The sequence below is a fragment of the Laccaria bicolor genome, genomic scaffold (assembly GCF_000143565.1).
Source record: "Laccaria bicolor S238N-H82 LACBIscaffold_12 genomic scaffold, whole genome shotgun sequence".
In the NCBI taxonomy this organism is placed as follows: Eukaryota; Fungi; Basidiomycota; class Agaricomycetes; order Agaricales; family Hydnangiaceae; genus Laccaria; species Laccaria bicolor.
In genome coordinates this window covers 221,894-234,586 of record NW_001889883.1, presented here as the reverse complement: position 1 = coordinate 234,586, position 12,693 = coordinate 221,894, and the positions used below count along the sequence as shown (strand labels likewise).

The window sequence follows — 12,693 nt, the reverse complement described above, 5'->3', positions numbered from 1 at the left end:
GAAGATCCCCCAGCCAAGCCCACCAACCCTTCGTTCTTCATTGTGAGTGAAGCGGTCACCATGGAATTTGGGATTTGCATGAGATGTGCTCGAACTCTTGGCTCCCAGTGTATTGCCATATGGCCAGAGTGGGAGTTCATATTTTAAGGAGGATGCAGACATGTTCGCTGTACCGGGAGAACCTGGTCAAGGAGCACTTCAGCTGGCAAAGAATACCCAGTTTTTTGAAGGCTCACTGGGGCGAGGGTGGAGTATAGAAATGGGAGGGAGACATTGATGTTGACCATTAACAGATGGCTTTGTTTGGTTCCTGTTGAACCTGCGGGATGAGTGGGGTGTGTAAATCTGGAGGGTGTCCAGCAACATAACAACTGGCAGCGGCTTTAAAGGGAGAGCCTTGAGAAGTGAATAGCCAGTAGGTAGATTGATAATCTTGACATTGGCCGTTGGTTAGCGTAGGAGCACTGTGTTAACACAATGAATGATTCCATCACAAATGCTGCTGTTGGGCTGCATTCGACTCGACAGTTGTGAGCTTTGGATGCACCCCTGCCACAAGCAGATCCTGGTGCCACTGTGTCTGAAAAGGCTCACATACACCATGCATTGACATGTTGAGCATCATTGTTTGTGGTCACAGTGGGATAACTGGCAGCAGCGCCAAAACTGGCCAAAAATGGGGCCGGATACCAGTGTTTGTGGGCTAAAAAGAAAAAGAAAAAGAAAAAGGGAAGAGGAGGAAGGGAAGACCCAAACCTCACAATATCAACATGGCGTGCAACAACACAAGCAAGCAACCTACAGAACACTTCACTGAGCTGCGGCAGTGTGTCCTGTGGGTGTTTGCAAGCTGTAGGAAACAGGGTAAAGTGGGATACTGGATACTTGCTTAGATTTGCGAGATCATCAGGGTTTGTTTCCTCCTTTTAGATTTATTTCGTGTTATATAAGCTGGATACTCGCTTAGATTACACAAAAGGAACAGTCAGATCTCTGATAAGATAGAACAAGCTTTAGACCCGTTCCTCCAGGACAGGTCACATAGTTCATGAGTTACAACAGAATTCCAATGCAAGTTCAATCCCTGCACATTTTTTCTTTGTGGAATTTGAGAATAGTTCAAAAAAACGATCATTGAGAATGGTATTCTACACATAAAAACACAGTAACAAATAGCTAAATGACTACCATGAAGCAGGGCATGCCGACGTGCCCTGCTTCTTATGAAAAAAGGTGGAGAGAGGAGCCATCTTGCTCACCTGGATTGATGTGGACAGTGACAACAACATGCATCATCATCACAGTCTGGATGTCATGGCACGTCTATTGACGTGCCAGGTCATCTTCACCATCCCTCATCATCATGTGTCCTCATCGTGGTTTGTCCGTGGTAGGTTGTGATGTTGCTCACGGCGACGTGGACCTTGCTTGTTTGGTAATGGTCATGTCTTGTCATGTGCTGTTGTTCTGCCGTGGTTGTTGTGTGGACATGTTGTTGCTGGGGAGGGATGACGTGGCTGTAGCCGCTGTCGTTTGTCTGGTGGTGGTGGCATGTTAGGTGGGTGGCAGGGAAGAGGTGGGGACTCACTAAGATGACTTAATCTCTTGTAGATGTAGACGGATGTCTTATTGTAACAATTGTAACAATAACAATTAGCATCATCAATTGTCATTGTGGTTGCCACTGGTTTATGGTCAGACTCACTGGCTTGATTTTTGCACTCCCTTTTGGGTGGTCACATTTACATTCTGGAAGAGAAGGTATTGTTGGAGGGTGAGTAGTGGGTGCGTATAAAGCGGGATTTCCATGAGAATCTATAATTTGATTGAAGGAATGTGAGTATATTAAATAGATCACAAAGATAGCTTACGCACTTGAGGGTTTCCAAAGCTATTGTCCATGGCCGGCGTGAGTTCTTGTCCAGCCTAAACATGATCTGTTCATATGTCAGTTGCATTAGCAATGGCACGAGGAAAGAAATATGTAGGACTTACATGCCTTCTGAGTTTCCGGGTGCTCCCAAACAAGTTGGGGGATGTTTCCCCAGTTCTTCAACATGTACTGGTTGAGTCTCTGAGTCCATCGTGGTTGAGAGAGACGATAGCGACGATGGTTCAAGCAATTGCAGCGATCATGTGATAATTACATAATATAATTTTCAAACTCAGTATCTGTATCCACTATTCTCCACAGACATTGTCAGCCAGCCAAAAATGGAACCCTCATAATTTTCATATTTCTTTGTCAGCATCAACCCTGGGTAGGGACTAGCATGGTAACAACCGGTAAAAAAACCACGGTTTTACCAAATATGGTACAGTACAGTATGGTTACTGTGGTTACCAGTACTACTGAGCCTTTTGAGCCTTCCTGACTTCACAGCTGAAATATCATATTGCCCCCCTGTATATTATACTGTTTTTATGTTCTGGAGAAATAATAGACTCTTGATTGTCATTTAGACATGTTTTACCCTTATTTTTATTATTCAAATTAGGCTTAGGCCCCAAGCTTTGTGCAGGCCTCACTGCTCCCTCAAGCCAAAAACTCAAACCCCATGGAGCAGAGCCAGTTTTCAATTTAAAGCAGGTAAAAAAATGCAAAATGGATTTGGTTTTATACTTTGCAGTATCTGGAGTCAGTATGACCTTGAATTTTTTTAAATATAACGCAAGCAAAGCTGAGGACAGGCGAAACGATGAAATGCATCTTGATCATTAATAAATTTGTATACAGTTATTTATTTGGACTAGTCACGCTTTGTAACCCTATTATAGCTGAATGCAAAACCCTAGACACCTTGCAGAAATTTCTTGACTCCGCCTTGCTTTGTGCAAACAACCATTTGAGGAAGGAAGTGGCCACGAATGATGCAAGTCCTCCACCAACGCAGGTATGTCATGTAATGGAGTGCTCCATGCTCCAATTGAGCTAAACTTGAGCCAAATGTGGTTGTTTGCACAAAGTGAGGCAGACACCAGAAATTTTCGGGAGGTGTCTAGGGTTTTGCATTTAGCTGTAAACTCCTTTAGCCAGCTCAGCACTTCCGGAAAACCGTGGATTTCCATAAATTCCACGGTTCCGTACCGAATGTTACCAGTAACTAAAGTCCAGTAAATTCCGTGGTATTACCGAAACCATGCTAGTCCCTAACCTTGGGGTTCATCGCATGAAGGGGGTTCACACATAGAATTATCCCGTCTTTGGCATTTATATTACTTGTCTATCTAATAGCAATTTGAACAGACAAGCCGCTGATACAGTAGGCACGCTGATATATCTTCTTGCTCACCTAACACAGCATAAAATCAATGTGTGAAGGCAAGGGGGTCCTAGGATTAAAAAAATAGACCTGGGGTCGATTTTTTTTTTTAAGCCCTACTAGCTTGACCTACCTACCTACGTAATCAGGCACGTGTCCATATATGGTAAGGTGATGTCATCGTCGTGATCGCTTTGTCCCTCTACTTGCCTCACAGGCCTCGCACACCCAATTTCATGGAATGAAATGCAACGTAGATGATACTGGCATATAGGTGAGTGACTTGTAATTTCTGTATGGAATATATTCTTACCCATTGTGTTTCACAGCCAAGCCTCTTACATTCAAGAACCCCATCCGATTGTGAGTCCGCCACCTTTCCACACAGGCATCCGTTTAAGGCTCCTGGCTGGCATTTGCCTCAGAATGTGCTTCCTTTTAGAACGGCCACTTTCTTCCAAGTTGGTACTACTTGCGGCTATCCTGGCGTCACTAACATTGCAGGCGCTTGAGATGGTCTCCAATGGCGGCCCAAGAGCAGGGCGCTACATATCGTGTGAGTGCGTGTTCAACTAAGTATAGATGATATGCACGCTGTCCTTCTCCAAGCCCACGTCGTCAATGGTGACATTCGTTGCTACGTCTGTTACCGCCATGTCCCCACTTTCACCTACTACACCCTCAATCTCTACCGTGACGTTGCGTTCGTTTGCAGATTTCACAATACCTGTCATGTCCTTCTCCCCTTCTTCAAACTCTGATGTCTGTTCTTCTGATCCAGATTCAGTGCCATTCGACTCCTGCTCATCCGAGCCATCCTCGAGTTCTGGAGATTCCATGCTTGCATGACTGGAATACCTCGGTGAGTCACTCTTGCGCTAACAAATCGTTTTTTTGGCAAACATTGTACGTACCCTCTAGGAATGTCGGCGCGTTGGTCTGAATCAGCGCCCCTCAACTCCTGCTCGTCCCAGTCATCCTTAAGTTGATGTGATACCACGGCTGCATGACTGGAACACTTATGGTGAGTCACTTTTCCACTAGCAATTTTTCTACAAACATACCCTGCAGGAATGTCGGTGCGATGGTCTTCCGATATGACAAGAGGTGGGTGTTTCTGTTGACACTTGGTGGAGAAAATTTATGATTAGATAAGATTAAAGAAATATTATATAAAGCTTGAATATCATTGAATTCTGACTGATCTACATGTTCTGGAGTGTATTGGCACTGCAAACCTGCAAGGTATGGCCTTCCAGGCCTGTTTTGAGATCCTTTTGTAGAGGGTTCCATTTTTTTTTTTCTGGGCCTGCGGCCGACCTACCTACCCAACCCCTGGTCGGACTTTGGAATCCTAAGACCCCCTTGTGTGAAGGTTGATCAAGATTGTCACCACTGACCCCATCATGGAGGTTGCTGCAGTGCTGGAGAAGGAACATCTAATTGAATGGCCAGTTGGCAGTAAGCGCTAGACGAACAGACAAGCGCTGAGAACCTCTGCAAGGAACTCACATGTGAAAGTCGCATCATCGAGCGAAATTAATATCCGTCTTGAGCTGACTGCAGTCAGCTGCAGTCTTCTGCCTTTCCTTATCTTGCGGCGCCACCCCAACTAGCTCAAGTGAAGTGAGAGATAACAGCCTGTTGGATCCCGACGTCTTTATTCTTGACGGAAAGCAAACGGAACATATTTCTATGCAACGTAGGAACAACCTAGTCTCTCCTAGTCTATGGTAGTGATTTATTTCCTCTCGAGTCATATTTAACGCTATCGGCTCGGTTGACCGTTTCATAAAAAGTACGAATTTGGGTCATTAGGAAAGGGTCCAAATGTAAACTCCGCTATTCCTGGACACGTTCCACTCCCCTTCAAAGGAGGAGTTCCACCACCGTTTATTCTTCCCGTTTCCCCACTCCTTCCTCGACAATCCTTACTTTCTTAACATATTTCTTTACACAACGCCATGTTACGCACGCGAACCCATTCCAGCGGCCCCGGCTCTCCCTCCTCAGGCTCTCCCCCCGGTTCACCCAAATCACCGAAAACGCGGTTAAGCTTCTCAGGCGTAGCCAATATGTTTGCCAAGATGCGCAGACTCGAGGAGCGTGCCGCAGCCAATAACAGCCAACAGCTACCACCCTTGTCTCCGTCCGCAAAAGTCAAGCCGCACCACCTGATTTCCAGCTCAGGGGAGCCGTGTACGCACCCCGGGCTTTTGGAGGGTGCGAGCGAGGAGCGAGTGGATGTAGAGTTTATCGACCACTATGAGTGTGCGGGTGGCGTGAATGTTGGCATTCTATTAAGGGCGACGAGGTCTTCGCTCGTAGAGAGGGTGGAAGACCTCGGAGCGAATGCGCTCGTTGAAGAGCAGTACGTCTTTTTTCTTTTTCTTCCCTTCTATTATCGATGTAGACTCATCGTTTTTCAGATGGGAATGCACCATCTGCGGTCCAAAGAACGGGATTTTCAGAGTCCAAGTAAGCGTCTTTCGTCTCCCGGTGTCCCTGCGCCACATGATACTCATTATCATTGTCTTTCCCTACATAGGTTCGGTATATCGCATGCGCGGCAAACTCAACACGTCCAGACCCACACAAACCCGTAGGCATCGACCAAGCCAAAGGCGTTCCAGGCCTCATGACGATTCTCAAAAGAAATGAATTTTGCTGATAATGGCCTATCCTCTCCTTCATCCTTTTCGCTCTCCTGCTTTCCTCCCTTCATTTTCCTCCTTTTCGGACTCACAAAAAAACATCTTTGTCTTCTCTTTTTGATGTATCACCAACTACCTCAAGATACCTTACCCAACCTAAACATCGTCATCTGTACCATCCCCACATTTCTGTACTATACCCACGCCATACATATCTCGCTCATCATCCCCTTCTACAAAGCATTATACCACCTAATGCCTTCAATCCTATATATCATTCATGAACATCTTCTCTCTCTTACCTATATACCTACTTACCTTACCCTCCCTCCTCGAGCTCTAGTACCACTCCGCACATGTTCAGAAAAATGTCACATAGTTGAAAAAAAAATATTCCAAGATACCTTTGTGAACAGTCTTATTTATGGATACAGAGAATATGAACAACAGAAAGGTCTCCGATTACCCAATAATTGTACACTCCGATTATTTATTCTTCTCAAGCAGCCCTTCACCATCCACCACCACCCTGAGGGAATCTTGGTCCAGCATTTGGGAACTGTGGAGGCGAGGAGCCAGGATACTGATCGGCATCAGGGAAACCAAATGGAGACCCAGTGGATGGAGGACCGTATCCACCACTAGCACCAGGGTACCCAGGAGCGCCCCCATGAGGGGGAGGCCCAGAAGGTGGTGCGTATCCGCCGCCAGTGTACCCGCCATGTCCGTGTCCGTGTCCATGATGCCCGTGATCGTGATCAGGTCCGCCAGGGAAAGAGGGTGCAGCGCCTGGGAACGATGGTGCAGCACCAGGGAATGACGGTGCAGCGCCAGGGAACGACGGTGGAGGGGATGAATGTCCCGATACTGGAGCGTAGGCTGGTGTATATCCAGACTGTGTGGGAGAACCTGGGTAAGGGTAAGAGGATGTTCGCGGTGGTCCTGTAGGCGCCACGTAGGAAGAGGGCGGTGGTCCAGATGGAGGCGCATAAGACGAAGCGCCCCCTCCAGAATAACCAGAAGGTCCAGACGAGTAGGACGAATGAGGACCATGGGGAGGTGGTGGGCCAGGAGGGGGCGCATACGACGAGGTTGGTGGGCTTGTGGGGCGTCCAGATGCATAAGATGATGTGCCGCCGCCATGGGGGGCGGGAGGAGTGTAAGACGACCCTCCAGGGGGTGGCGCGTAAGATGATCCTACGGGACCAGGAGCCTTGGGATTGTTGTTGCTGTAGTACGATGCTGCTTCACCCGCACCTCCAGGCCCATCTCTTGACCCATATACAGACTGCGCCTGCGAAAAACCTGGGATGTGACTCTGCGCATAGCCCGCCAAAGCATGCTGAACGTTGTGTGCTTGGCTATCTGCAAACGACCCTTGAGAGGCTGGAGCCCCACCATCTCCAGCGAGTCGGATATTCTCATGATTGCGGACGGCTTGCTTGCTCAGCCGTTGCAATGTCGCATGTTGCTTGCCACCAAGTTTGCTTACCCAGTCGGCCATATACTGCATCATCTCCCGTTGAACTTTGGAATTTTTGTCATGGAAGTCCGGGTGGAACCTAAGAATAATTGATCAGGCATGAAGCCACTACGTGATGCGCGACAGGAAAGACTGACAAGCACTGAAGGATCTCCTCAGAGATTTGATGGACATTTACTGAATTATCGTCCCAAGATTTAATGACTAGACCCGCAGCATGAACCTTGAGCCTTGTGAGTGCAGGAGGAATAGCTGTGAGGGGGAGTACGAACAACAATGATCCTCGCAAGGTGGCCTGCAGGCTCGTTGAGGATCAAGTTCTGGGGCGACATCAGCAAGTAAATAAGAGGGTAGACTTTGAACCTACGAAATGATCTTTACTCAGGAAAGAATGGGTGGGATCGGACTGAGGGACGTCGCTAAGCAGGCGCAAGCAAAGATCCAGGGTCACTCACAACTCGTGAATCATTGAAAACCTCGTATTGATCGTGGTTATTGATGACTTCACCAGAGGCGGCTGACAGTCCACCAGTTGCAGACTTGAGGATGGGCTTCAAGAAGGGCTAATTAAAGTACGTCAACAACAATACGGCCAAAACAACTCGAAATCATCAACCTCCAGAGTTGTCAAAACGAAGACTGTGGGTTGTTTATTCAAGAGACTCAATAGTTTCACTCCAAAAGGCTCACCATTGATAGAGTCTGTGATTTTCTGAATCAACGGACCAAGTCCTGGAATCATTTCTGTACGCAGGATTAACTGGGCACAAAAAGAAGAGGACAATCGACTGACGAATGGTTTTGGCTATCTTCTTCACCACTAAAAAACCCATAAGAAAGTCTGCAACATACACTTCAGACGAAAACTTACCAGAGTCCCTAAACGTCAAGACTTGCCACAGGACGCCATGCAACTCTTGCGGGCTCATTTCTTCCGGCCTCTTCCCTCCTTGGGATGGGCCAGCTCTGATTCTGTTGATGTTATCCAGATCTCTGCTCATCTCGCTATCTGCACCCCCAGGAAGGGAGAACAAAAGATCGCGAAGCACATCTGCGGGGTCAGCGGGAGCACCACCAGGTCCTGAGCGGGATTGGGTCTGCGATTTGGCACGAGCTTTATCGAGCTCCTTGTTGAGATCGGAAACTGACGCCTTTCGGTGCATTAGCGGAATATTAACGAGACGATATAGATTTGTACCTCGCTCTTAAAAGGAAGAAAGAGGGAGTTTGAGTGTTAGTTGTTATGCATGACGAAAATGATATTCGTACAAGGTGGTCACCAGCCTCTATGACATGACAGTCAGCTACATCTTGTCACATGGGAGGGTGCTCAAGCTTTACCTCCAAGCAACGAGTAGATAAAATCACTGGATCCAAATGAACCTAGAGGGTTGGTCGATGAAGAGATCGCCTCCGGTAGCTGGAGAACCACACACCGGTGACAATCGGGGCAACCGTCTTGCCGTTAGGTGCGTGTATGCGAACCTGATCGCCCACATGCACAAATACTTGTTGGTGACCTAAAGATACCAGAGCAAGCTCACAAAAATTGGAATGTGCAGGAAAATCTTCCAAGGTGTGTAACTATGTCCAAATCAATCAGCTACAGCGAGATAAGAAACTAGGAAACGAACGAGTTGACCTAGAAGCCTATATGCTTCGTACTCGTCCTTTTTGTCCCCATTGGCACGATGCTGTCTTCCATGATGAATGCATCTCTCCAATGTGCGTCGTACAAGAGCTTTTGACGTGTCCCAATGGCCTTGTTCTGCGCGTCGGAGTGCAACTTAGAAAAATTCAAACATCAACATTGAAGAGCCATACCATTTGCTATATAATTCTTCATTCCGGTGCGGGGGTCGATCTCTAATTCTCTCGGCTGGCGGGAAAAATGAGACATTTTTACAGGAGTCACAGAAGACAGGCATACATCAACTGGGGGACGAAGCTGTGGGTGATACTGCCGTGGATCCTCGCCTGCTCCGTAGCCTTTGGGATTGTCGATGTGCTCGGTCTGAAACAGGGGGACAATGAACAATGGGAAGACTGGACCGAATGTTGACTAACAGGAAGGTAGACACCTAGACGCTCAGCAGTAACCTCAAACTCATGGGTAGCATAGCCGTGTGCCTAGAAGGTATATCAGAAACCGACGATTCAAGTTGGGAAATTGAGATGACCGACCATAAAGCCAAGGACCATGCAAAGGTTGATAATCGTCTGTGTCCCAACTCTAAAATCAGTTATGATCTGGTGGTTAATCGCTGAGGATGAGCACCTGCAACTGAAGCTTCTTGAGCGAAGCAATATCGACCGCCTGTTTAAAAGGGTTATTATCGTCCGTGATGACATAATTCCACAAAAGCATCAACGAACCTGACTGTAGTCGCGCAACCAATTTCTTGACGGCCAGGGGTCATTATTGGCGTCAGGCAAAGAGACCATAGTGGAGCTCACCCAAAGTAAATGCGCTTGATATCGAGGCCGTTGAATTTGCTTCCCCCGCCCCCTAGCATACTGGCGAGCACGAACCCGCCGCCAGCACCCTTCTTGGCTAGAGTTGAAAGAATATCTTCCTACGATGAAGCTTAGAACACACGGTTCAAGATGGGGGCGATTCTATCTTACAATGTCGCCGTGGCGAAAGGCCCTTCCCTCCATGTATGCAAAACTGTTGATTCCTTGTTAGATCAGATTCAATCCTCGTTGAAGGCCGCGCTCACGAAGGGATGTTACCCGCGCCGAATGCGTGGACGCCATTGCTTGAGAGGCAGAAGGCGAATATGAAAAAGAGAAGGAGGAGGATTGTTCTATTGCGAGGCATGATGGTGTGTTGATCTAAGAATCGAGATAAGCACAGAATCATGGGCCTGCTGTGGCGCCGTCTATGATCTAAATGAGGTCCCTATTCGTGTGAATAACAGAAAATTCTATATCTCACGAAACCGAGACTGTAAAAATTCGACGTTTGGACAGGCGAAAGCGCCCGCATTGTAATCAATTTTAGAAGCCTTTTACAAGAAAGTTAGAGTGATTAAGGGTGCAATTTCTTCAAGGAAGCGCAAGGGGGACGCGCAGCCACCGCGAGATGCCGGTGCAAATAAGGACGGATATTTTTTCGTTGTTTGGTTCTTGTCACTCTCGTCCTCAACCAGCTCACAGAATTCCTCTGCGGCCTCTTCTCTTGGTCCTCGTGTATCCTTTAGACCTTCTCATTTCACACTTCATTTAATCCTTCATGTAAGTCTTTATCAACAAACCATCTCGTCAACTTAATCCAACCCTTCAACAGCGGGCTCATCATGACAACTTCAACAACTGCTCCTCCGGCCGCTGCTCCTACTGCTCACAGCAATGTTGTTCCATCCGAAGTCGGCTGGCAATTTGTTCCTCAGTACTATACCTTCGTCAACAAACACCCCAATCGTTTGCATTGTTTTTATAATAAAAACTCCACCTTCATCCATGGCACTGAAGGAGAGGATGGTAAGCCATGCTACGGTCAACAGGTGGGTCCTTTTCATCTCATTACCACAAGCTTTCTGCTCTCTTTCTTTACCCAATGGCCTTTGTGGTTCACTGCCTTTTTTCTTCTCAATTAATGTCGTTTAGTCATTCACTAACCGAGTTCCGTGGTGCACTCCACCTTCTTTGATTGACTCATATCGTTATCTAAGAATCATGCTGTTCCTAAATCTGACCAACTCTCCTAGGAAATTCACAACAAGATAACCTCCATCGGCTTCGAGGACTGCAAAGTCTTTATCCACTCTGTCGACGCTCAATCTTCTGCAAATGGCGGTATCATCATCCAGGTCATTGGTGAAATGTCAAATCACGGCGAAACATGGCGCAAATTTGTTCAGACCTTCTTTCTGGCCGAGCAGCCAAACGGCTACTTCGTCCTCAACGACATCTTCCGTTTCCTCAAAGAAGAGACTGTTGAGGGCGATGATGCCAGTGAGGTCGCTGAGGCCACTGAGCCTGTTCCCGTTGTAGCCCAACCTGAGCAGACTCCTGTCCAGCCAATACCAGTGGCAGAACCCGTGTATGAACCGGCTCGCGAGCCTACTCCTCCCCTCGTTATCTCCGAACCCATTCCGGTCGCTGCCCCTGTTGATGAAGCCCCAACCACTGATATTCCCGAACCCGCCGTTGCCCAACACTCTATTCCCACTGCTGAGTCTCAGTCCCAACTTGCTCCTGTTGCTGCTCCCCAGACCAACGGTACCCACACCCCTGAACCCGAGCACCCCGTGGCCCTTCCTACTGAGAAATCTCCTATCTCCACCCCTGCGCAGCAGCCCTCCCCCGCCGCCGCATCCAAGCCCCTCGCACCTGCTGTTTCAACCCCTGTCGCTCCAGTTGCTGTTCAAGCGCCTCCATCAGCTGCTGCTTCCGTTCCTACACCCGCTGCCCCGAGGTCATGGGCCTCTCTCGCTGCTTCTAACCAGAAGAAGTGGGGCTCAGTGGCTCAGGAATCGCGCGCCATCAGCGAGGCTCCTGCGAGCCCCGCACCAAGCAGCGGGACTCAAACACCAGCCGCTACCCAACCTCATCATCCTCCTCCCCGCCCCCAGCATCATTCTGGACCACAGGCTTCTCAAGGAGGGAGGCACGAACACCCCGCCCATATCGCTGCACAGAACGTGACCACTGCTCATTGCTTTGTCAAGGTATTTTTACCCTCCTTCCTTCCTTGTGCTAAGTTACTTATCACCATTTTGCCATACAGGGTGTCTTGGAACCCATCACGCAAACCGCTCTTTCGACCCTACTTGCACAACGATTCGGACCCATCAAGGAGCTCGAGATCGTCCGGTCAAGGGCCTGTGCTTTCCTCGAATTCAACAGCCTCGACTCTGCCAAGCGGGCCATCATCGCCAGTTTGTCGCAGAACCAGGGCGGAGAGGGTGGTGTGTGGATTGACGTTGGCGGTGAAGTTGGTCAGCTGCGCATTGTGGTTGAGACGAAGAAGGAACGAGGCGATAGGGACAGGCCTGTCAGCCGACCTCGGGGAGGTGCACCCCCCGTCAATGGTGAAGCCCGTGGTGGAGGTGGAGGTGGTTACCGTGGTGGTCGTGGAGGGCCTGGCCGTGGTCGGGGCGCCCCACCCAACAAGTAAGGGAGCGAGCGGCTGAAGGAGGTTCGGTCGTTGGAGGTGTGTGTTGACGATGTTAAGAGTCTCCATCCATCCATTGGAGCAACCCGCGCATAGGGGTTACTTCAAAAAAGCCACCCAAAAGTTGTCCCTCAATGTTTTGATGATTCTTTACGTTCCCTCTTTTTTTCT

General features: G+C 48.4%; 5 protein-coding genes across 5 annotated transcripts; 2 read left to right on the top strand and 3 right to left on the bottom strand.

The window, feature by feature from the left end:
- Positions 1–1,131: 1,131 nt before the first annotated feature.
- Positions 1,132–2,084, bottom strand: LACBIDRAFT_327182 (uncharacterized protein; the record flags this gene model as incomplete). The annotated part of the gene is made up of 7 exons (XM_001881014.1): positions 1,132–1,148; positions 1,260–1,323; positions 1,412–1,587; positions 1,706–1,725; positions 1,747–1,815; positions 1,876–1,926; positions 1,996–2,084. 7 exons carry the CDS (start codon positions 2,082–2,084, stop codon positions 1,132–1,134), a joined length of 486 nt encoding a protein of 161 aa, XP_001881049.1.
- A 1,751-nt stretch (positions 2,085–3,835) lies between these two features.
- On the bottom strand, positions 3,836–4,793 carry LACBIDRAFT_327181 (uncharacterized protein; the record flags this gene model as incomplete). The annotated part of the gene is made up of 5 exons (XM_001881013.1): positions 3,836–4,112; positions 4,178–4,273; positions 4,328–4,389; positions 4,592–4,687; positions 4,776–4,793. The coding sequence occupies 5 exons, from the start codon at positions 4,791–4,793 to the stop codon at positions 3,836–3,838; spliced, it is 549 nt and encodes a 182-aa protein (XP_001881048.1).
- Positions 4,794–5,149: 356 nt separating this feature from the next.
- Positions 5,150–6,297, top strand: LACBIDRAFT_294324 (uncharacterized protein). Its single transcript, XM_001881212.1, has 3 exons — positions 5,150–5,634; positions 5,693–5,741; positions 5,812–6,297. Exons 1-3 carry the CDS (start codon positions 5,228–5,230, stop codon positions 5,932–5,934), a joined length of 579 nt encoding a protein of 192 aa, XP_001881247.1. The 5' UTR covers positions 5,150–5,227; the 3' UTR covers positions 5,935–6,297.
- A 131-nt stretch (positions 6,298–6,428) lies between these two features.
- LACBIDRAFT_297529 (uncharacterized protein) lies at positions 6,429–10,224 on the bottom strand (the record flags this gene model as incomplete). Its single annotated transcript, XM_001881012.1, has 21 exons — positions 6,429–7,479; positions 7,538–7,623; positions 7,673–7,720; positions 7,768–7,806; positions 7,856–7,963; positions 8,017–8,039; positions 8,091–8,144; positions 8,194–8,220; positions 8,272–8,551; positions 8,670–8,686; positions 8,742–8,783; positions 8,837–8,984; positions 9,035–9,168; positions 9,225–9,414; positions 9,468–9,530; positions 9,585–9,620; positions 9,679–9,717; positions 9,777–9,801; positions 9,858–9,976; positions 10,029–10,071; positions 10,124–10,224. The coding sequence occupies 21 exons, from the start codon at positions 10,222–10,224 to the stop codon at positions 6,429–6,431; spliced, it is 2,673 nt and encodes an 890-aa protein (XP_001881047.1).
- Positions 10,225–10,702: 478 nt separating this feature from the next.
- LACBIDRAFT_297528 (uncharacterized protein) lies at positions 10,703–12,525 on the top strand (the record flags this gene model as incomplete). Its single annotated transcript, XM_001881211.1, has 3 exons — positions 10,703–10,909; positions 11,114–12,076; positions 12,136–12,525. The coding sequence occupies 3 exons, from the start codon at positions 10,703–10,705 to the stop codon at positions 12,523–12,525; spliced, it is 1,560 nt and encodes a 519-aa protein (XP_001881246.1).
- Between the last annotated feature and the right edge of the window lie 168 nt (positions 12,526–12,693).

Bases quoted from the DNA above. Each gene is read 5' to 3' on its own strand.
- LACBIDRAFT_294324 (XM_001881212.1), top strand. From the start codon at position 5,228: ATGTTACGCACGCGAACCCATTCCAGCGGCCCCGGCTCTCCCTCCTCA. The intron at 5,635-5,692 runs GTACGTCTTTTT...ATCGTTTTTCAG, and splicing joins AATGCGCTCGTTGAAGAGCA to ATGGGAATGCACCATCTGCG. The intron at 5,742-5,811 runs GTAAGCGTCTTT...TTCCCTACATAG, and splicing joins ACGGGATTTTCAGAGTCCAA to GTTCGGTATATCGCATGCGC.